Source organism: Procambarus clarkii, chromosome 27 (assembly GCF_040958095.1).
Source record: "Procambarus clarkii isolate CNS0578487 chromosome 27, FALCON_Pclarkii_2.0, whole genome shotgun sequence".
Taxonomy (NCBI): Eukaryota; Metazoa; Arthropoda; class Malacostraca; order Decapoda; family Cambaridae; genus Procambarus; species Procambarus clarkii.
In genome coordinates, this window is record NC_091176.1 from 4,337,301 (window position 1) to 4,362,118 (window position 24,818).

The 24,818-nt window shown below is 47.4% G+C and overlaps 2 protein-coding genes across 19 annotated transcripts in view; one reads left to right on the plus strand and one right to left on the minus strand.

Annotated features, from left to right (window-relative positions):
• The window catches only part of LOC123762740 (leucine-rich melanocyte differentiation-associated protein), a 292,506-nt gene that overhangs the window by 256,027 nt on the left and 11,661 nt on the right, over nucleotides 1–24,818 (minus strand). Inside the window, exon 2 of the mRNA XM_069332276.1 lies at nucleotides 14,719–14,778. The gene's annotated coding sequence lies outside the window, so the exon portion shown is untranslated. The remainder of the gene's footprint in view (nucleotides 1–14,718; nucleotides 14,779–24,818) is intronic.
• LOC123762738 (uncharacterized) overlaps nucleotides 1–24,818 on the plus strand; it is a 195,043-nt gene that overhangs the window by 137,860 nt on the left and 32,365 nt on the right. For 12 of the 18 annotated variants that reach the window (XM_069332261.1, XM_069332260.1, XM_069332264.1 and 9 more), the window contains one exon: nucleotides 15,229–15,300. The exons of 3 other annotated variants lie outside the window; for them this stretch is intronic. In XM_069332261.1, the coding sequence (XP_069188362.1) occupies nucleotides 15,229–15,300 (72 nt within the window). Of the gene's footprint in view, nucleotides 1–3,245; nucleotides 3,315–15,228; nucleotides 15,301–20,938; nucleotides 21,056–24,818 lie in introns of those variants that run through there. 3 more of the 18 variants (XM_069332257.1, XM_069332259.1, XM_045749484.2) reach the window with 2 other exon arrangements.

A 24,818-nucleotide genomic window follows, 5' to 3' on the forward strand; every position in this document is an offset into this window, starting at 1 on the left:
GGCACTCTGATGGTAATCTTAGGTATGGTATTTTATCAAATCACCTCATTTTGTGGGCGGCCATGTGAGCAGCATTTGTTTGCATTTGTGTTGCTGCCCAAAAAAATGTGAGGTGATTTTATAAAATACCATGCTCAAGATTACCATCAGAGCGCCGGCGGGATGATGGGGAAATAGTCTCGGCTACCATCATCTTTTGTCCAGTCATGATGGTCAAGCAGTTAAGTTCTCCTGTACGAGACCACGAAGGAGGGATTAAGACAGGAATTTCCTTAAGTACTTTATAATAGATATTTTTTTTGTTTGAGATATATAGAAGAGTTGTTACATTCTTGTAGAGCCACTAGTACGCGTAGCGTTTCGGGCAGGTCCCTGGAATACGATCCCCGCCGCGAAGAATCGTTGTTACAACCAAGTACACATTTTACTGTTGAGTTAAACAGAGGCTACAGTTAAGGATTTGCGCTTAGTAAATCCTCCCCGGCCAGGATACGAACCCATGACAAAGTGCTCGCGGAACGCCAGGCGAGTGTCTTACCACTGCACCACGGGGACTGTATCTTCATTACATCTTCAGAAAGATAGATTTACAGTTCAGTGAGTGTGGATATATAGCCAGGAAAGAGGTGAGGTGAGATACCATGTCTTTAAAGAGATAATGGGATATTAATAAGGTATTAGTGAGATAAATGTGTATCAATGATCCTACTTAAATCGCCATGATCAATGAAAAATAGATCTAAATTATACAAACCACTACTAATGTTCAAATTAAATGATTTTGTAATCTGTATGAAAGCAGATTCAATAATGTTCCTATTGAAAATGAGTTTACAATTCGTTATTGACGAAGCCATCTCCCAATCAATTTAGCGAGGACTTTCTGACAAATGAACTTTTATAAATAGTTCGACACTGTCCTCACAATGTCGAACTACTAACTTTCCCCAGGATACAACCCCCACAACAGTTGCCTAGATCCAAAGTATCTATTTACTGCTAGATGAACAGACATTAGGTGACAGGAAGCATACTCAATAAACAAGCAACTCAAATCTCCCATGTTTTATGTTGATGCCGGAGTATGTCTCAAAGTTTCCCCTTCTATCATAAAGTTCTTCCCTCTTGCTGGCGCTCAAATGGTTGTACAAGATGTGCTTAAGTTACACCGGTCGTCAATTGACTATTACAAGCAGTCCATTACCATGTGGTTTTACTAACAAAATGTTTTTCCCATGTCTTTTGATTTTTTAGTTTTATGCTGGTGGATAATATTCTTGATTTAAGGAACTGTTTGGAGCAGGGCGGTGGAATTAAACCCTCGTTTAGGCTCATCCCAGAGAGCGGGTTCAATCCCATTGCCCTGTTCCAAAGACTTTCCAATATATATCACACTATTGTGATTCCATTTTGTATTTTCTTAATATATCTTTATTGTGTTTGTGAGTAATTAATACTGCTAGTGACTCCTAAATTTAGGTTTGGATATCTTATTTCTGTACAGTGTTCATAATATAGCGTCATTTGCATTTAATTTTCATATATTAGTATGTCCGGTTACTGTTCCTGCTAACCGACTGGACTGGACTGGACTTACTGTTCCTGGACTGGACGGTAGAACCACGCCCTTGCTATTGTGGAGTCTACTTTCCATTCCCGATGGTCAAAGTGGTTGGGCACGGTTCTCTCTCTCCTTCCTTATATCCCAGCTGCTTAATTGTCCTCAAATCCCAGCTCCCTGTCATATCCCAGCTTCTAGGCCTCACATCCCAGCTCCCTGTCCTCATATCCCAGCTCCCTGTTCTCATATCCCAGCTCCCTGTTCTCATATCCCAGCTCCCTGTTCTCATATCCCAGCTCCCTGTTCTCATATCCCAGCTTCTAGGCCTCACATCCCAGTTCCCTGTCCTCATATCCCCGTTCCCTGTCCTCATATCCCCGTTCCCTGTCCTCATATCCCCGTTCCCTGTCCTCATATCCCCGTTCCCTGTCCTCATATCCCCGTTCCCTGTCCTCATATCCCCGTTCCCTGTCCTCATATCCCCGTTCCCTGTCCTCATATCCCCGTTCCCTGTCCTCATATCCCCGTTCCCTGTCCTCATATCCCCGTTCCCTGTCCTCATATCCCAGCTCCCTGTCCTCATATCCCAGCTCCCTGTCCTCATATCCGAGCTCCCTGTCCTCATATCCCAGCTCCCTGTCCTCATATCCCAGCTCCCTGTCCTCATATCCCAGCTCCCTGTCCTCATATCCCAGCTCCCTGTCCTCATATCCCAGCTCCCTGTCCTCATATCCCAGCTCCCTGTCCTCATATCCCAGCTCCCTGTTATCATATCCCAGCTTCTAGGCCTCACATCCCAGTTCCCTGTCCTCATATCCCCGTTCCCTGTCCTCATATCCCCGTTCCCTGTCCTCATATCCCCGTTCCCTGTCCTCATATCCCCGTTCCCTGTCCTCATATCCCCGTTCCCTGTCCTCATATCCCAGCTCCCTGTCCTCATATCCCAGCTCCCTGTCCTCATATCCCAGCTCCCTGTCCTCATATCCCAGCTCCCTGTCCTCATATCCCAGCTCCCTGTCCTCATATCCCAGCTCCCTGTCCTCATATCCCAGCTCCCTGTCCTCATATCCCAGCTCCCTGTCCTCATATCCCAGCTCCCTGTCCTCATATCCCAGCTCCCTGTCCTCATATCCCAGCTCCCTGTCCTCATATCCCAGCTCCCTGTCCTCATATCCCAGCTCCCTGTCCTCATATCCCAGCTCCCTGTCCTCACATCCCAGCTCCCAGGCCTCACATCCCAGCTCCCAGGCCTCACATCCCAGCTCCCAGGCCTCACATCCCAGCTCCCAGGCCTCACATCCCAGCTCCCTGGCCTCACATCCCAGCTCCCTGACCTCACATCCCAGCACCCAGTCCTCACATCCCAGCTCCCAGGCCTCACATCCCAGCTCCCTGTCCTCCCATCCCAGCACCCAGTCCTCACATCCCAGCTCCCAGGCCTCACATCCCAGCTCCCAGGCCTCACCAAAGGCACCACTAAGCCTTACCAGCATACTTTCCGTTACCTTTGCTGCCCAGATTCGCTTTATTTCAGCTTATGCATGTATTAAATGGCCTTAAATGATTCTGGTGTCCTATGTTATGGCTTGAGAAGCTGTGGTGTGTCATGTGTACGTGTCCTCTGGTGGCGTGCCTCAGGTGGCCTTGATGTCCCTAACGCTTGTGTGTTGTCCGGGTGTTCCAGAGTGACCGCCGGTTTGTGCAGCGGGAGCGGAGCTTCGTGCGCCCCGAGTCACCCTTCCTTCACAGTCAGGTTAATATTGCAAACGGGTTTGTTACGGAGCATCTTGCCTATACCGGGTTGCCTAGACGACCGCGGGCGTAGCGACGTCGTAGTAGTAGTAGTATTAGTAGTAGTAGTAGTAGTAGTAGTAGTAGTAGTAGTAGTAGTAGTAGTTGTAGTAGCACGACTCAACTTCGTCTTTCATGAATGTCTAAATATTACTTATAATGTTTTAGTCCCCCTTCTTCATGTGTTGTGGTGTTCCAAGAGTAGTGTTCCATTTTCCTCGTGTTCGCGTGCTAATTGTCTCTCCTTTTGATCCATTTTACATTATACCTTTTACTCATTTACTATTTAGCTTAACGTCCTTGACCTCTGCATTGGGGGTCAGTTACGACCTTTAGATAAGGATAGATAATGGCCCCTATTATAATGGTAGAGTATGGTCTCATTAGCATGGTGAAGTATGGCCCCATGACTGTGGTAAATTACAGCCCCTATTGTCATGGTACCCATTATCATGGTAGACTATGGCCCTGTTATTTCCACGCTAGACTATGGCCCTGTTATTTCCACGCTAGACTATGGCCCTGTTATTTCCACGCTAGACTATGGCCCTGTTATTTCCACGCTAGACTATGACCACTATTTGCATGCTAGACTGTGGCCCCCTACTCCCATGCTAGACTGTGGCCCCCCTACTCCCATGCTAGACTATGGCCCCCCCTACTCCCATGCTAGACTATGGCCCCCCCCTACTCCCATGCTAGACTGTGGCCCCCCTACTCCCATGCTAGACTATGGCCCCCCCTACTCCCATGCTAGACTATGGCCCCCCCTACTCCCATGCTAGACTATGGCCCCCCCCTACTCCCATGCTAGACTATGGCCCCCCCCTACTCCCATGCTAGACTATGGCCCCCCCTACTCCCATGCTAGACTATGGCCCCCCCCTACTCCCATGCTAGACTATGGCCCCCCTACTCCCATGCTAGACTATGGCCCCCCTACTCCCATGCTAGACTATGGCCCCCCTACTCCCATGCTAGACTATGGCCCCCCTACTCCCATGCTAGACTATGGCCCCCCTACTCCCATGCTAGACTATGGCCCCCCTACTCCCATGCTAGACTATGGCCCCCCTACTCCCATGCTAGACTATGGCCCCCCTACTCCCATGCTAGACTATGGCCCCCCTACTCCCATGCTAGACTATGGCCCCCCTACTCCCATGCTAGACTATGGCCCCCCTACTCCCATGCTAGACTATGGCCCCCCTACTCCCATGCTAGACTATGGCCCCCCTACTCCCATGCTAGACTATGGCCCCCCTACTCCCATGCTAGACTATGGCCCCCCTACTCCCATGCTAGACTATGGCCCCCCTACTCCCATGCTAGACTATGGCCCCCCTACTCCCATGCTAGACTATGGCCCCCCCTACTCCCATGCTAGACTATGGCCCCCCCTACTCCCATGCTAGACTATGGCCCCCCCTACTCCCATGCTAGACTATGGCCCCCCTACTCCCATGCTAGACTATGGCCCCCCTACTCCCATGCTAGACCATGGCCCCCCTACTCCCATGCTAGACCATGGCCCCCCTACTCCCATGCTAGACCATGGCCCCCCTACTCCCATGCTAGACCATGGCCCCCCTACTCCCATGCTAGACCATGGCCCCCCTACTCCCATGCTAGACCATGGCCCCCCTACTCCCATGCTAGACCATGGCCCCCCTACTCCCATGCTAGACCATGGCCCCCCTACTCCCATGCTAGACCATGGCCCCCCCTACTCCCATGCTAGACCATGGCCCCCCTACTCCCATGCTAGACCATGGCCCCCCTACTCCCATGCTAGACCATGGCCCCCCCTACTCCCATGCTAGACCATGGCCCCCCCTACTCCCATGCTAGACCATGGCCCCCCTACTCCCATGCTAGACCATGGCCCCCCTACTCCCATGCTAGACCATGGCCCCCCTACTCCCATGCTAGACCATGGCCCCCCTACTCCCATGCTAGACCATGGCCCCCCTACTCCCATGCTAGACCATGGCCCCCCTACTCCCATGCTAGACCATGGCCCCCCTACTCCCATGCTAGACCATGGCGCCCCTACTCCCATGCTAGACCATGGCCCCTACTCCCATGCTAGACCATGGCCCCTACTCCCATGCTAGACCATGGCCCCTACTCCCATGCTAGACCATGGCCCCTACTCCCATGCTAGACCATGGCCCCTACTCCCATGCTAGACCATGGCCCCTACTCCCATGCTAGACCATGGCCCCTACTCCCATGCTAGACCATGGCCCCTACTCCCATGCTAGACCATGGTCCCTACTCCCATGCTAGACCATGGCCCCTACTCCCATGCTAGACCATGGCCCCTACTCCCATGCTAGACCATGGCCCCTACTCCCATGCTAGACCATGGCCCCTACTCCCATGCTAGACCATGGCCCCTACTCCCATGCTAGACCATGGCCCCTACTCCCATGCTAAACTATAGCCCCTACTCCCATGCTAAACTATAGCCCCTACTCCCATGCTAAACTATAGCCCCTACTCCCATACTAGACTATGGCCACTACTCCCATGCTAAACTATGGCTCCTACTCCCATGCTACACTATGGCCCCTACTCCCGGTGGTCCTCATCACCAGGCTAGACCATGACCCCGTAACCATCTTACCATCCGCACAAGATGTTTGTCAAACGGGTTGAGGGAGAAGGAATGTCACGGGTCCATCACATGTTGTTTAAGATTTGCTACTTGGAACAAAAAGTTGCAAGTAGCACGGGCTATGGTGAGCCCGTAGTGTCTATCTTAACTATGTCCATCAGGGTGACATTCCCAGGCATGCATCTCCCTCACTCCCCACCATGACCCGGGATGCCTGTTGCACACTCTTTGTGCAACAGGCAGTTGTATACATTAGGAAATAATAAACATGCATTGTGAAACTTAAAATGCTGCTATGCGCTTGATGTACATATGAATACAAGCTATGTAGAGAATAGTGCTGGTAGAGCAGGTAGAGCATCTATAGGTCTCCTTGTATCTGTAGAGCATCTATAGGCCTCCTTGTGTCTGTAGAGCATCTATAGGCCTCCTTGTATCTGTAGAGCATCTATAGGTCTCCTTGTATCTGTAGAGCATCTATAGGTCTCCTTGTATCTGTAGAGCATCTATAGGTCTCCTTGTGTCTGTAGAGCATCTATAGGCCTCCTTGTATCTGTAGAGCATCTATAGGTCTCCTTGTATCTGTAGAGCATCTATAGGTCTCCTTGTATCTGTAGAGCATCTATAGGTCTCCTTGTATCTGTAGAGCATCTATAGGTCTCCTTGTGTCTGTAGAGCATCTATAGGTCTCCTTGTATCTGTAGAGCATCTATAGGTCTCCTTGTATCTGTAGAGCATCTATAGGCCTCCTTGTGTCTGTAGAGCATCTATAGGTCTCCTTGTGTCTGTAGAGCATCTATAGGTCTCCTAGTGTCTGTAGAGCATCTATAGGTCTCCCTGTGTCTGTAGAGTATCTATAGGTCTCCTAGTGTCTGTAGAGCATCTATAGGTCTCCTAGTGTCTGTAGAGCATCTATAGGTCTCCTAGTGTCTGTAGAGCATCTATAGGTCTCCTTGTGTCTGTAGAGCATCTATAGGTCTCCTTGTGTCTGTAGAGCATCTATAGGTCTCCTTGTGTCTGTAGAGCATCTATAGCTCTCCTTGTGTCTGTAGAGCATCTATAGGTCTCCTTGTGTCTGTAGAGCATCTATAGGTCTCCTTGTGTCTGTAGAGCATCTATAGGTCTCCTTGTGTCTGTAGAGCATCTATAGGTCTCCTTGTGTCTGTAGAGCATCTATAGGTCTCCTTGTGTCTGTAGAGCATCTATAGGTCTCCTTGTGTCTGTAGAGCATCTATAGGTCTCCTTGTGTCTGTAGAGCATCTATAGGTCTCCTTGTGTCTGTAGAGCATCTATAGGTCTCCTTGTGTCTGTAAGGCATCTATAGGTCTCCTCGTGTCTGTAGAGCATCTATAGGTCTCTTCGTGTCTGTAGAGCAGGTAGAGCATCCATAGGCCTCGTGTCTGTAGAGCAGGTAGAGCATCCATAGGCCTCGTGTCTGTAGAGCCTCTGTAGGCCTATACGTGTCAGACCAGGTGTGTGTGTCTTCAGATGCTGCAGGTGTCAGGCCAGGTGTGTGTGTCTTCAGATGCTGCAGGTGTCAGGCCAGGTGTGTGTGTCTTCAGATGCTGCAGGTGTCAGACCAGGTGTGTGTGTGTCTTCAGATGCTGCAGGTGTCAGGCCAGGTGTGTGTGTCTTCAGATGCTGCAGGTGTCAAGCCAGGTGTGTGTGTCTTCAGATGCTGCAGGTGTCTGGCCAGGTGTTTGTCTTCAGATGCTGCAGGTGTCAGGCCAGGTGTGTGTGTCTTCAGATGCTGCAGGAGTCAAGCCAGGTGTGTGTGTCTTCAGATGCTGCAGGTGTCAAGCCAGGTGTGTGTGTGTCTTCAGATGCTGCAGGTGTCAAGCCAGGTGTGTGTGTCTTCAGATGCTGCAGGTGTCAAGCCAGGTGTGTGTGTCTTCAGATACTGCAGGTGTCAGGCCAGGTGTGTGTGTCTTCAGATGCTGCAGGTGTCAAGCCAGGTGTGTGTGTCTTCAGATGCTGCAGGTGTCAAGCCAGGTGTGTGTGTGTCTTCAGATGCTGCAGGTGTCAAGCCAGGTGTGTGTGTCTTCAGATGCTGCAGGTGTCAGGCCAGGTGTGTGTGTCTTCAGATGCTGCAGGTGTCAGGCCAGGTGTGTGTGTCTTCAGATGCTGCAGGTGTCAAGCCAGGTGTGTGTGTCTTCAGATGCTGCAGGTGTCAGGCCAGGTGTGTGTGTCTTCAGATGCTGCAGGTGTCAGGCCAGGTGTGTGCGTCTTCAGATGCTGCAGGTGTCAGGCCAGGTGTGTGTGTCTTCAGATGCTGCAGGTGTCAAGCCAGGTGTGTGTGTCTTCAGATGCTGCAGGTGTCAGGCCAGGTGTGTGTGTCTTCAGATGCTGCAGGTGTCAGGCCAGGTGTGTGTGTCTTCAGATGCTGCAGGTGTCAGGCCAGGTGTGTGTGTCTTCAGATGCTGCAGGTGTCAAGCCAGGTGTGTGTGTGTCTTCAGATGCTGCAGGTGTCAAGCCAGGTGTGTGTGTCTTCAGATGCTGCAGGTGTCAAGCCAGGTGTGTGTGTGTCTTCAGATGCTGCAGGTGTCAAGCCAGGTGTGTGTGTGTCTTCAGATGCTGCAGGTGTCAGGCCAGGTGTGTGTGTCTTCAGATGCTGCAGGTGTCAAGCCAGGTGTGTGTGTGTCTTCAGATGCTGCAGGTGTCAAGCCAGGTGTGTGTGTGTCTTCAGATGCTGCAGGTGTCAGGCCAGGTGTGTGTGTCTTCAGATGCTGCAGGTGTCAAGCCAGGTGTGTGTGTGTCTTCAGATGCTGCAGGTGTCAAGCCAGGTGTGTGTGTGTCTTCAGATGCTGCAGGTGTCAAGCCAGGTGTGTGTGTGTCTTCAGATGCTGCAGGTGTCAAGCCAGGTGTGTGTGTCTTCAGATGCTGCAGGTGTCAAGCCAGGTGTGTGTGTGTCTTCAGATGCTGCAGGTGTCAAGCCAGGTGTGTGTGTGTCTTCAGATGCTGCAGGTGTCAGGCCAGGTGTGTGTGTCTTCAGATGCTGCAGGTGTCAAGCCAGGTGTGTGTGTGTCTTCAGATGCTGCAGGTGTCAAGCCAGGTGTGTGTGTGTCTTCAGATGCTGCAGGTGTCAAGCCAGGTGTGTGTGTGTCTTCAGATGCTGCAGGTGTCAGGCCAGGTGTGTGTGTCTTCAGATGCTGCAGGTGTCAAGCCAGGTGTGTGTGTGTCTTCAGATGCTGCAGGTGTCAAGCCAGGTGTGTGTGTGTCTTCAGATGCTGCAGGTGTCAGGCCAGGTGTGTGTGTCTTCAGATGCTGCAGGTGTCAGGCCAGGTGTGTGTGTCTTCAGATGCTGCAGGTGTCAAGCCAGGTGTTTGTGTCTTCAGATGCTGCAGGTGTCAGGCCAGGTGTGTGTGTCTTCAGATGCTGCAGGTGTCAAGCCAGGTGTTTGTGTCTTCAGATGCTGCAGGTGTCAAGCCAGGTGTTTGTGTCTTCAGATGCTGCAGGTGTCAGGCCAGGTGTGTGTGTCTTCAGATGCTGCAGGTGTCAAGCCAGGTGTGTGTGTCTTCAGATGCTGCAGGTGTCAGACCAGGTGTGTGTGTCTTCAGATGCTGCAGGTGTCAAGCCAGGTGTGTGTGTCTTCAGATGCTGCAGGTGTCAGGCCAGGTGTGTGTGTCTTCAGATGCTGCAGGTGTCAGGCCAGGTGTGTGTGTCTTCAGATGCTGCAGGTGTCAAGCCAGGTGTGTGTGTGTCTTCAGATGCTGCAGGTGTCAGGCCAGGTGTGTGTGTCTTCAGATGCTGCAGGTGTCAAGCCAGGTGTGTGTGTCTTCAGATGCTGCAGGTGTCAGACCAGGTGTGTGTGTCTTCAGATGCTGCAGGTGTCAAGCCAGGTGTGTGTGTCTTCAGATGCTGCAGGTGTCAGGCCAGGTGTGTGTGTCTTCAGATGCTGCAGGTGTCAGGCCAGGTGTGTGTGTGTCTTCAGATGCTGCAGGTGTCAAGCCAGGTGTGTGTGTCTTCAGATGCTGCAGGTGTCAAGCCAGGTGTGTGTGTCTTCAGATGCTGCAGGTGTCAAGCCAGGTGTATGCCTCAAGTGTGCAGTTTGAGGTGTACATTGTGTATGGCTGTATAGCGCATGAGTGTATGAGCCCCGAGGCTCTTACATACGTGGCTCTAATGTGTAGCTTGTAGTGAAGATACTTCTAAATTGCGTGAGTGTATGCGGGACGAGGCACCGTAACACCGTAGAGCGGGACGAGGCACCGTAACACCGTAGAGCGGGACGAGGCACCGTAACACCGTAGAGCGGGACGAGGCACCGTAACACCGTAGAGCGGGACGAGGCACCGTAACACCGTAGAGCGGGACGAGGCACCGTAACACCGTATAGCGGGACGAGGCACCGTAACACCGTAGAGCGGGACGAGGCACCGTAACACCGTAGAGCGGGACGAGGCACCGTAACACCGTAGAGCGGGACGAGGCACCGTAACACCGTAGAGCGGGACGAGGCACCGTAACACCGTAGAGCGGGACGAGGCACCGTAACACCGTATAGCGGGACGAGGCACCGTAACACCGTAGAGCGGGACGAGGCACCGTAACACCGTAGAGCGGGACGAGGCACCGTAACACCGTAGAGCGGGACGAGGCACCGTAACACCGTAGAGCGGGACGAGGCACCGTAACACCGTAGAGCGGGACGAGGCACCGTAACACCGTAGAGCGGGACGAGGCACCGTAACACCGTAGAGCGGGACGAGGCACCGTCACACCGTAGAGCGGGACGAGGCACCGTAACACCGTAGAGCGGGACGAGGCACCGTAACACCGTAGAGCGGGACGAGGCACCGTAACACCGTAGAGCGGGACGAGGCACCGTAACACCGTAGAGCGGGACGAGGCACCGTAACACCGTAGAGCGGGACGAGGCACCGTAACACCGTAGAGCGGGACGAGGCACCGTCACACCGTAGAGCGGGACGAGGCACCGTAACACCGTAGAAGTCGTAACATGTCCCATTATTATTTACAAGTAATGTGGAGGAGAAGGGGCCCTGCTAGCACATAGGTCTCTATACAGAAATATTATACCTGGTTGATGGGGTTCTGGGAGTTCTTCTACTCCCCAAGCCCGGCCCGAGGCCAGGCTTGACTTGAGAGTGTTTGGTCCACCAGGCTGTTGTTGGTGCTAATATAGTGTTGCACGGTACGTCAACTGTCTCATACTTCTGACGCTTCAGTTCGAATCTCCGATGATCAAAGTGTTAATATTGTTGCTTTTCTGACTATTGTGGTTTGTATCTTGTACTCTATCTTTGTCTCCATCTTTCTTTCTCACTTTAGTTTCGTACTTGTACTTTTCAATGAGGTCACTTCCCTAGCTGGCCGCCAGAGGGCGGTGAGAACTTTGCCGTCACTATGGTGTATAGCGTTACTCATGCACCCACCTGTTGCTACATGATGTCATCCCTGCATGACGTCCTGTGTACATCACGTCACCACTGGATGACATCACGGTGGATGACAAAAAGGAGAAAACATTGCTTAAGCGAGAGGGGACGCAAGGGTCTCCACTATCGGACCCGAGAGCCCCTGGGGAGTTTCCCAGGACCCCTAAACTGGGTCTGCTAAGGGTTATCCCAGGCAGGGATAACCCCGGAGACGGAAGATGGGCAGGTAGGCCATACAGATACATGTCCTCCTGAGGTCTAATTTTAAGCGTATGTGTGATCCAGGACTCGCCAAGCGCTTAACGTGGCCATTTAAGAAACATGTACATCTTTCCTCAATCACAGCGGCGGGTAGGATAAGAAAATATCAAAGTGTTCAGAGAGGATCCACAAGGTTTTCTCCGAGTACTCTTTATTTTCTTCTCCGAAGCTATGGGTCCCTACACTTGAACCAGAGGTGGTATTTATTAAACAGTTTACGAGGTAGGAAACTTGCCAGCCATTGGTTGTTATCGTTATAAACAACCTCATGGCGCTTCGGAAACTGAGTTACCACTTTAATTATAAGTAAAATATATTAAAGATATTTAAGTATTCGTCGAGGTATTGAGATCTTTGTGTTGAGTGATTATAGTGTGGGTGATATATTGTTATACTTTACAAGAATATAAGAACACAGGGGAGCCGGGCGGCCGAGCGGACAGCACGCTGGACTTGTGATCCTGTGGTCCTGGGTTCGATCCCAGGCGCCGGCGAGAAACAATGGGCAGAGTTTCTTTCACCCTATGCCCCTGTAAAATAGGTACCTGGGTGTTAATCAGCTGTCACGGGCTGCTTCCTGGGGGTGGAGGCCTGGTCGAGGACCGGGCCGCGGGGACACTAAAAAGCCCCGAAATCATCTCAAGATAACCAATGTTATGTAAGCTCAGAAACCCAATGTACCTTCTTTTATTTAATAAAAATAGTAACGGCAGTTAGTATCCTTGATTGGCACCCGCTGTTTAGAAGCCCTCTTCTGGCACCCCAGTTGGCACCCCCGCCTGGGTGACACATGGGACCTGGCACAGGGTCAAGTACACCCACGCTTGAAAGGTCAATGTCAAAATGTTATACAAATGATGAAAGATGTCTTTCTTGCTCTCGACTACCGTACTCTCTACCTACAGTACTTCCCTTCCTCTGTTGTATCGCCTTACCTGATACCTTACAAGGCCTACGGGATCACCATAGCCCGTGCTACTTGGAATTTTACATTCCAGGTAGCGAATCTTTAACAACAACAACAACAACCTTACATGCCAGCGTGGTAGCCATTCCCGGCTCACACTCCAGGGACTTGGGTTCAATCCCAGGCAGGACACGATTGCACCCGTTACCTTTCACCTGATGCTTCTGTTCGTCTACCAGCCACAGCCCCGTTCCTGTGCCGGGTAAGTCCACTACGGGCTCACCATAGCCCGTGCTACTGGGAACTTTTCGTTCCGAGTAGTTGAATCTAAAACAGCAACAACAACATCTAGTAGACATACAGGTACTTGGGAGTACCTTTATGGTACTCCCAAGCTGTATATACTCCAGGGGAGCCGGGCGGCCGAGCGGACAGCACGCTGGACTTGTGATCCTGTGGTCCTGGGTTCGATCTCGGGCGCCGGCGAGAAACAATGGGCAGAGTTTCTTTCACCCTATGCCCCTGTAAAATAGGTACCTGGGTGTTAGTCAGCTGTCACGGGCTGCTTCCTGGGGGTGGAAGCCTGGTCGAGGACCGGGCCGCGGGGCACTAAAAAGCCCCGAAATCATCTCAAGATAACCTCAAGAAGAGATAACCTCCCGAGTATTAGGTGCTAAGTATTACTAGTATTTAGTACATTACTCGTATTAGGTGAGAGAACGAGGAGAAGGCACTAAGCCAGTACGACTGTATTGCGTTTGGGACGGAACGACTTCCATCCCCTCAACCATCCAGGATGGAACACCAACCTACAAGAAGCGAGGCTGTTGTACGGACCAGTCCAAGTGAGACTGGTCCGTACGGTATTTGTATCTGGGAAAGAGATTTACGCGGCAGGGCTGATGGCTGCCTTGGGAAATCAGTCAATTAGTTTAAACCAAGCACTGGATGGGTGAGCGCGCGGACACCCTCGCCTTTGGCTAGCGGGACTTGGCTCAACTTAGCAGGTTCCTGTCTCCTAGTGTGGTATACCATACTTCCTGTCTCCTACCCATACCCCCAAGGTAACCTATAATAGGTCTAGGTTAAGTAATAATTGTAATTACGAAGCAATAAGATGCTTATCTTAAGATACTAACAAGGTTAGGTAAGGTCGGTGTTTTCTATGAATCTTTTTAAGGGTATCTATTATGTTTAGTATATCACCTATGCACGTAGTTAATAAGTCAATATTGACTTTACGAATTTGCGAGAACGGGTTGCCAAGGTACAACCCCGCCCCCCCTCCCTAGGTACAACCGTCACCTGCACGCCAGGTTGTGGTGCTGCCCCATACAACCAGGCGTCACTGTGGGGCTGCCTCCACCCCTCACTTAAGAGGATCAGCTGTACCTCATTGAGAGGTCTCATCACTCGTGTAACTATGACTCCTGCAGTCTTGCATGGTCACTTGATTCATATCTCCATGTGTCTCGTTCCTCAACTTACAAATTCCATCTCGTCCTTTTCTGGGCGCAAGTTTGCATCCCCCGTCATGCCAGATAGATGAAATATTATACCTGGTTGATACCTGGTTGATGGGGTTCTGGGAGTTCTTCTACTCCCCAAGCCCGGCCCGAGGCCAGACTTGACTTGTGAGAGTTTGGTCCACTAGGCTGTTGCTTGGAGCGGCCCGCAGGCCCACATACCCACCACATCCCGGTTGGTCCGGCACTCCTTGAAGGAAACAATCTAGTTTCCTCTTGTAGATGTCCACAGTTGTTCCTGTAATATTTCTGATGCTCGCTGGGAGGACGTTGAACAATCGTGGACCTCTGATGTTCATACAGTGTTCTCTGATTGTGCCCATGGCACCTCTGCTATATAGTTTAGCACCTCTGCTATTATAGTTTACGTACATACACTGATTCCCAAGTCTGGTGTACATCTATTAGGTAATAATCTCTGATAACTGTGCTGGAGACGTACATACGTCCGTGTGCGCATGCGTATGTAATCTTGGTATTCTGTTGGTGAAGATTAAGCCACCACAAGAGGCAGCACGGGCATGAATACCCCGTTGGTGGTAGAAGTTAGTGATGAATGTGGTCTGTGGTCATACATCTTCAAGTGTGTCTGGGGGTCTGATTCGTTTCCAAAAAGACAGTTTACTAGATACTCCGCTGTGTATACTTACAGTACACTCAGACGGAGACGGATCATCGTGGCTGCAAGACGGTCTCTGACTCCCCCACACCTGAAACAATCATCATTCACTTAGTATCTCACACATAGTTAATATCTTATTTGTATTTCCTTACCTAATATAATCAGGCGACGTAATTATTGCGCTTTACACACAGAAATCACAATAGCGTGACGCATCAAATGAACAAATCTACAAGGGCCGCGACGAGGATTCGAACCTCAGGATTCGAATCGCTGGTTTAATCGACTGAGACTCAGACGATTAAAGCAGTGTCTGGGATGCTCTTGGACGCAGGTTCGAATCCTCGTCACGGCCCTTGTGGATTTGTTCATTTATAATGTTTTCTGTTGTAAACTGTTGGTACTTCCTTTCGTATTTCACTTGGTATTGTAGACTGGTGTTAATGACTGGGGTGTAGGCAGTACCCGGGAGTACCCGGTAGTACCCGGGAGTACCCGGTAGTACCATGGTGTATAACCCCGTCTGGCCAACTTCCAGAGTACCGACCATGACCTGCCCAACGGACTACCCCGTCAGCGCTCCTTCCTCAGACTCAACATCAACCCCAAGGTCGGCCACTAGTCTCCGTAATTATTGTATGAGCTTACGGCATTATATTTGAAACTGCAATTTACAGGTCAAATGCAGGGGCACGCTGGCTAGTAGTCCTGGCAGGACCCATCAGCATGAATTCTCTGTGTACCCTTACACAGCTATAGCAGCCTATACTCATCCCCTACATAGGCATACCATTTGTATTTCAGTTGGTAGGATGGACATTTGACAATATTATTTGTTTAATGTTCGATGTGAACAAACCTCTGGTGAGGAAACCTAAATTTTTTTAAGGAAAGCCTACTGGATTTTTTGAATTATTATTAGCCTATTAGCCCCCTTCCCCCTACACGCTTTGCTGTTATTTTTTTAAATAGTCAACCTCGTGTGCTGGCCAGGTATGGGTAGAGCTTTTGACTTCATTGTTACAAGCAAGGTTTAAAGCTGCTTCCTCTATAACAGTGTAGCAGTAGGCTTCGTAGACGCTTGTTTGTGGTGTGGTAGAGCTATGAGCAGCCCTCACACACACGCTGGTAGAGTAGGGAACTAGTGTAGAATGTCCAGTGTATCTACAATGGTGCTACTGTCTCTTGTGGACTATTGTCTCTACTACCTATGTTGACACTATCTTGTCACTGCCTTCCAATGAGGAATAACGTGCTGTTAAATTAAGCCTCTGAATATTACGTTGTTTCAATACAATTCCTCGCATGATTAGGCTTTACTATTACTAATATTATATATATATATATATTCGATTTTAATTTGGCTTTATATATTAATTTGGCTTCATATAATCGATTTTAATTTTGGCTTCATATATTATTTATGAATGTATATTATTTTTATATTCTATATATTACATGCCTTGCATCAACTCTTTACTGCTAAGTTTTCCACACTTAAGTCAATATTTAAAACTTTCAGACACCCCCCAGGTAGGAAAAAGGATCACAGTATAAATAATTGAACTTAAGAAATTCATTGTTAGGTTACTTAGAAGGCTAGTAAGGTACTTAGTAAGAGCATAAGCTATACCAAATACAAGGTATCTAATTCCGGTAATGTCGTAGCGTAGCCCATTAACCCGGTATCCTCTACCGGTAGTTCCGTATCTTGTCCAATTAACGTGGTACCCTATTCCGGTAATTCTATATCCTAGCCCAACTCCGTCCTACCCCAACTCTATAACTAAGGGGAAAATAGATAGTTTTTAAATTCTTCGAATTCAAACTTTTTTTTGACGAGTTATATATGAAAAGGATTTCATCTGGTCCAAGTCTCAGCATCGTAACATAGGGAGGAAAAAAATTAATTATGTATCAAAATTTTTCCAAAATGGTCAAAAACGATTATCAAACACAAGTGTCAACTGAAATCATGTCTATGACTCTCAGCTATCACAATAACATATTAAAACAATTATAATTAGTTTTATTATAAAAAATTAAGTTCAATTTTTTTTTTTTTTCAATTTTATTTTTCGTATTTGTTTATTGGACGATTTGCATGAAACTTATACACCTGACTGCACGTAAGCCTATCTGTAAGGGTGCCAATTTTGGAGGAAATTGGTTAATGTCAACCTCAGCCACAGATGGCAGCACCTTCGACTTTATTTTTTACTTATTTATTTCAAGTAACATAAACGTTCATATAACTTTTTAATTTTTTATTCAATTTACATGAAACTTACACCTTATGTGTAAAGTTTATGTCTAAAATCTGCGGCCGGCGTTTTATCCTAAGTTCATTTATTGATTTTATAATAGCAATAAACATGTTACATTTGCATTTTTTTTTTTTGGGGGGGGGGGGGGGAACTTTGACTATTTGAATTAGGAAAACTAAACATGTTTTGGAAAATCCCCGGCCTCAGATCCTTTATTATATGCTAATGTGTCAGAAAAGTGTCATAGAATGATTATATCTGAAACGTGTGGTTGTATATACACACTTGAAAATGTGTAATATTCGTTGAAAAAAAATTAAATCTCCCTTTCTATTTAGGCTGCAGTACTGAAACTTGGAACAATTGCAGCCCTTTTCATATACAACTAGTCAAAAAATATTGGTTGACATTGAAATATTGGTTGACATTGAACAACTTTTAAAAACAATATATTGGTCCCTCAGCACTGGCTATTCCCAGTGTAACTAGTCTTCACTCAGATCTCATTTAACAGCTCCAACAAAGAGTTAAAAGGCAGCTTCATCAACCCGAGAAAATGATGCGTATTGTACTACATGTCGAAATTATGTCGTTTCTGTAACTTGCAAGAGGGGATTTTTAGGTCTCCTCCAATACTGTTTCTATGTTCTTTTATCCAACCACCCCCTTCCTGGATTTTTTTTAGCTTATATATAAATACTGTATATATATTATATATATATACACAGTATATAGAAGGTATATTTACCTTCGTTTTCAATTCAAGGAGGACCTATGGCGATTCCACGACCCAGAGATGGCTTCTTAAACCTTGCTGGAATCAACCTCACTGAGGACCAAATCACTATGAAATCTGGATATAAACTGTCACGTTATGTCCAGACCAAGTGAGATGGTCCGGAAAGTGAAGTTGAAGATCTTATTGGACGACTTATTAGACCTTGAGACGCAAAAGAAGGTTATCTCTAAAGACACCTTGCAAACAGAACTTATTGCAGGAGGAAAGATTCAAGGCAACTACAGAAGCACCATACTGTCCCCCGAGCTCAAAGCGGCAGCTAAGAGCCTTCGTGAGAACAAGGAGATAGTCGTCAGGAGAGGTGACAAGTCGCCAATATATGTTATTCTTACAAAAGGACGAATATCTGGCAAAAATGAGCCTCATACTCTCTGACCAAACTAAATTTCAAAGGATAACGAAGACACTACAGCCGAATTGATAACGAAGGTAAACAGATTGATCGAAATTCTGAATGCCAAGAAATCCGGACTCCACCTGCCAAAGGTCCTCAGTGAGGTTGATTCCAGCAAGGTTTAAGAAGCCATCTCTGGGTCGTGGAATCGCCATAGGTCCTCCTTGAATTGAAAACGAAGGTAAACATTGAACAAAACTGTGAACGCCAAGAAATCCAGACGCCACCTGCCAAAGGTTATTGGGGAATACAAAGCTGGGTATGCGTATGGAAATGTCAAGACCCATAAGCCTGGAAACCCACTTCAGCCAATCATCAGCCAGATACCCACACCCACGTACCGACTGGCAAAGCGACTCAATGGCTTGCTGACTCCTTATGTACCATGTGCTTTCAGCCTGAAGTCTCCAAAGGAATTTGTTGACTTACTGCGGGGAGCACGGGCCACGGAAATAAGAACCTCGTTGGATGTAGAGTCATTGTTTACCAACGATGAAACAATCGGGATGATAACGGACAGAGTGTATCGTGATCCGGCTTGCACTCCTCTTGACATACCAGAAAACATACTAAGAAAACCATTCCAAGCCTGCAGTAAAGAGGAACCCTTCTTGAGCCCTGATGGGCACATGTATAAGCAAGTAGATGGGGTCGCCATGGGTTCTCCCCTAGGTGTCCTGTTTGCGCACTTCTACATGGGTATCATCGAACAGAGGGTCATAGTTGACATGGACTTGAAACCCGCCATATACTGCAGGTATGTTGACATTTTTACACAGGAACCTGATGCCAGACATCTGCAGCAGCTGAAGGAGGCATTTGAGCGGAATTCTGTGTTGAGTTTCAATTACGGGATGGAGAATGATCGGAAGCTGCCCTTTCTAGATGTAACAGTCACGGAAAGGAGCGAAGGCTTCCACACTGCAGTCTGCACTAAGGAAACAAACATAGGAATGTGCCTCAATGCCAATAGTGACTGCCCAGACAGGTACAAGAGGAGTACACTTCCCAGACACCAAACAGAACGCCTTGAAGGAAACCAACGTCGTCTATGTCTTCAAATGCCCACTTGGGGACTGTAAGCACCAAAGAACTCAGTATATAGGCAAGACAGCAACGTCTCTTTCTAGGCGATTAACTATGCACAAAAAACAGGGCTCCATTAAGGAACATATGATCTCTTCTCACAACCAGACCATCACCAGAGAAATCTTAACAAACAACACAGAAATCATTGATAGATATAGCAATAACAGGAGGCTCAACATCAGCGAGGCACTACACATAAAAAATTCAACAGCCAATTAAAGTATAACTATATTCTACCCACTTCAAGACCCCGAACCAAAATAGAAGCAGGAAGAGGAGGTATGGGACAATAGGCCTTCTGCAGTTACTTCCATTCTTAAGTTTTCATACCCAATTTATACCCATTGTTTTGTGTTCTGTCTTGTGTTTGTCACCTCACCCAAAACTTTTGCGCCATATCACCTCACCCAAAAGCGAGTATAAGTACGATGAATTTGTATGTGTAAACTAAGTCTTTGAAAATGTAATGAGAATTACGAAACGGGTTCAGGCGTCGGACCATAAATAAAAATGAATTTTGGAGGATTGATATTTCAATTGTCCAATTACAAACAAAATAATTATATAGTGCCAGTGCCACAATATGAAGCAGAGTGGGGAGATAATTGTAGTAGATACTGGAGTTAGATTATAAGGCAGGGAAAGAGAAGTGGCTACATGGTGGCAGATGCTCGTACACTGTCTTGGATTTTTCTCGTGCTTAATCTTGCTCTGAGGATAATACACACCTGTTGCATATGAAGCCATAGAGGTGTGTACACCGACAGTTATGGTCAAGGGGGGAGTTGAGTCGGCTGGGAAGAGGTGTCTCCTCATGGTCTCGATGCCCTACAACTGCGCACCATCGCCTTGTATAGCTTTGTGCTCCATCAGCTTAATCCCTGCGTAGAGACAAGCCTACTCTTACAATTTCCACATTTATGATCGATTTGATTCATCTGTATTTCTATATTATAAAATGACAATTATGTTTGTTACATTTCTTCGAGTAAAATGTTATTTTGGCCTGAGTGTTAGCAAGGGATAGAGGATGTATGAGGGCATGAGGCTCCTTACAAAGGCTTCCTCACAGCAGCAGCCACACCTGACGTGTCAGCCCTTCCTGGACTGTCCACCACTCTGAAACACATCCTGTGGCAGGCGGCTGTTTGCCAGACCTCCTTGTTGTACTGGCGGTGACGCTAGCAAGACACACCGACCGGAGCGCCGACTGTTCGAAGACAAGTTGCTTGCTTGTGATATCAACCAAGGTTGATACAAGACAGTCTACGAGAGATATTAGATACAAGTTTACAAGAAGGGTTCAAGTACATCGGCCACTACACACTGCAAAGTTACTTGGTTACTACAGATCTTGCGCCTCGAGGGTAAACGACGATATCTTCAGCCTTCAGGCCGTCCACGAAATCACGAAATCAATAGTTGCTGGTTTTTTTGCGTGGCCCTTCTCCGTCGAGTTGGCATTTCAACGACAATCTCCATTTGTTGGCGCTCACCGGTAGCTTGTAAAGCCTTCCTGCACTCGTCAACTTCCAATTCATGATACTGCAACTCGCATTAAACATTTTAAGTTTTCTGAATCAATTCAGATTTCACATTTATTCAACTGTGAAGAACTACATATTTAACTGTGGTGTACACTTGACCTGGTCTCCGACGCCGCCAAGACGTGCTCGACCAGTACGTGTACACATCGGCTGCTCTTCCGGGAGTCATGCGACCTCTCCTCAATACCCGCGGCCTCTTGCGGTTCAGAGTTCGGGTCCCCAGCCCAATAGCCGAAGAGCGAGAGAGCTTCCACAACGTCCAGGGCAAGGTCAGTATAGGATCCGCTCTAACGTAAGGTGTTTCCACCGAAATTGTGTATAGCTGCATTGTAGCCGTTGTGCTGGTGGTCTCAGAATGCGTTATTTTAGATAATAATTGAAGTGATACTATCATGGAGGCCGCCATTGTCTTTTCTCGAGAGATTTTTTACACATATTACTCTATGAGATTTGGTTACTCACCACCAAAAGTGTTAGCTGATATTTCCCATGATTTCCACTAATGGTGTTACTCACCATGAGCGCCTCAATGTTTACAGGCTTCAGACAAGAGAAGGTCCTGGTGCTCGTAAAAATCACATTGTCGCTTCCGGTTACGTCCAGTCCAGTTTCACGTGATTCATCCCCTCCCCCACTACCCCCCCCCCCCCTCCACCCTCTCACCGTTAATACGCTGAAACGTGACACAAAGTTTTGAGGCACAATACTTGGCTCTGTGAAGTTGTGGCTAACAGTGTCCAGCACTGTAAGTTTAAATTAACATATGTTTGTGTTAAAGTATGTGGATTTATGGGGTGCAATGTGTATTTAGGCACAAATATTAGTTATTTGTGCCTAAAAAAAATCGACCTATTGGCTCTTGGATCCCATCTTTCTACCCATCTATTTTTCCTCTCGTGTCTACTACATATATTTCTCTAACACACACTTACACACACACACACACAGGGGCCTAGTAGCCTGGTGGACAGCGCGCAGGACTCTTAATTCTGTGGTGCCGGTTCGATTCCCGCATGAGGCAGAAACAAATGGGCAAAGTTTTTTTCACCCTGAATGCCCCTGTTTCCTAGCAGTAAATAGGTACCTGGGAGTTAATCAGCTGTCACGGGCTACTTCCCTAAGGTGTGTGGGGGGAAAAAAGTAGTTTTTTTTTTTTGAGATATATACAAGAGTTGTTACATTCTTGTACAGCCACTAGTACGCGTAGCGTTTCGGGCAGGTCCCTGGAATACGATCCCCGCCGCGAAGAATCGTTGTTACAACCAAGTACACATTTTACTGTTGAGTTAAACAGAGGCTACAGTTAAGGATTTGCGCCCAGTAAATCCTCCCCGGCCAGGATACGAACCCATGACATAGCGCTCGCGGAACGCCAGACGAGTGTCTTACCACTACACCACGGAGACTGGTAAGTTAGTAAACAGTTGATTGACAGTTGAGAGGCGGGCCGAAAGAGCAAAGCTCAACCCCCGCAAACACAACTAGGTGAATACACACACACACACACACACACACACATAGTCTATTTAACACAAGGGGAACACGCACAAGGGGACACAGGTGGAAACTGAGTGCCCAAATGAGCCACAGAGATATTAGAAAGAACTTTTTTAGTGTCAGAGTGGTTGACAAATGGAATGCATTAGGAAGTGATGTGGTGGAGGCTGACTCCATACACAGTTTCAAGTGTAGATATGACAGAGCCCGATAGGCTCATGAATCTGTACACCTGTTGATTGACGGTTGAGAGGCGGGACCAAAGAGCCAGAGCTCAACCCCCGCAAACACAACTAGGTGAGTACACACACACACACACACACACACACACACACACACACACACACACACACACACATCCTCAGGAAGCAGCCCGTAGCAATTGTCTAACTCCCAGGTACCTATTTACTGCTAAGTGAACGGGAGCATCAGGGACAAAGAAACTTTGCCCATTTGTTTCCGCCTCGGCCGGGAATCGAACCCGGGCCCGTAGGACTACGACCCCGAGCGCTATCCACTCAGCCGCGAGGCCACTGTGTGTGTGTGTACTCACCTAATTGTGCTTGCGGGGATTGAGCTCTGGCTCTTCAGTCCCGCCTCTCAACTGTCAATCAACAGGTGTACAGATTCCTGAGCCTACTGGGCTCTATCATATCTACACTTGAAACTGTGTATAGAGTCAGCCTCCACCACATCACTGCCTAATGCATTCCATTTGTGAGTGTGTGTGTGTGTATATAAAACCTAGGTTGCTTGGGTGTGAACCCTTTCGAGTTAAGGATATATAGTTCGCGCCTCCACAGACTATCACTCTACCATCCTCAACACGGCCACTAACACACCTTAAACCCTCCTAGCCCTCCACCCAAATTACGAACACCTTTTCAGCTCCAGGTTTCTTCCCAGCGTGTGACGTCACTGAAGCTGGAAATCCGACCAATGGGCGCCTCGGATCATTAAACGTGATACACCGATGTACCGCTTTCCCTTGGCTCACTTTGTTATATATATATATATATATATATATATATATTAGTATATTTTGGTAGCAGTCTTTCCTGTAGACATATATTATTAAATATGACCGAAAAAGTAAGATTAATAATTCTAACACGAATTTTCTCAATCTTTCGTACATTACGCTTCACTGTTGGAGGTAAATCAAAAATTAATTCTCCAAAATTCATTTTTATTTCTAGTCTAGAAATAAAAATGAATTTTGGAGAATTAATTTTTGATTTACCTCCAACAGTGAAGCGTAATGTACGAAAGATTGAGAAAATTCGTGTTAGAATTATTAATCTTACTTTTTCGGTCATATTTAATAATATATGTCTACAGGAAAGACTGCTACCAAAATATACTAATATATATATATATATATATATATATATATATATATATATATATATATATATATATATATATATATATATATATATATATATATGTGTGAAGTAGTAACAGTATATATAACTGAAGTATTAACAGTGGCGTGTCAACTGCGAAGTATTAACAGTGGCGTGTCAACTGCGAAGTATTAACAGTGACGTGTCAACTGCGAAGTATTAACAGTGACGTGTCAACTGCGAAGTATTAACAGTGACGTGTCAACTGCGAAGTATTAACAGTGACGTGTCAACTGCGAAGTATTAACAGTGACGTGTCAACTGCGAAGTATTAACAGTGACGTGTCAACTGCGAAGTATTAACAGTGACGTGTCAACTGCGAAGTATTAACAGTGACGTGTCAACTGCGAAGTATTAACAGTGACGTGTCAACTGCGAAGTATTAACAGTGACGTGTCAACTGCGAAGTATTAACAGTGACGTGTCAACTGCGAAGTATTAACAGTGACGTGTCAACTGCGAAGTATTAACAGTGACGTGTCAACTGCGAAGTATTAACAGTGACGTGTCAACTGCGAAGTATTAACAGTGACGTGTCAACTGCGAAGTATTAACAGTGACGTGTCAACTGCGAAGTATTAACAGTGACGTGTCAACTGCGAAGTATTAACAGTGACGTGTCAACTGCGAAGTATTAACAGTGACGTGTCAACTGCGAAGTATTAACAGTGACGTGTCAACTGCGAAGTATTAACAGTGACGTGCCAACTGCGAAGTATTAACAGTGACGTGCCAACTGCGAAGTATTAACAGTGACGTGCCAACTGCGAAGTATTAACAGTGACGTGCCAACTGCGAAGTATTAACAGTGACGTGCCAACTGCGAAGTATTAACAGTGACGTGCCAACTGCGAAGTATTAACAGTGACGTGCCAACTGTGAAGTATTAACAGTGACGTGCCAACTGTGAAGTATTAACAGTGACGTGCCAACTGTGAAGTATTAACAGTGACGTGCCAACTGTGAAGTATTAACAGTGACGTGCCAACTGTGAAGTATTAACAGTGACGTGCCAACTGTGAAGTATTAACAGTGACGTGTCAACTGTGAAGTATTAACAGTGACGTGCCAACTGTGAAGTATTAACAGTGACGTGCCAACTGTGAAGTATTAACAGTGACGTGC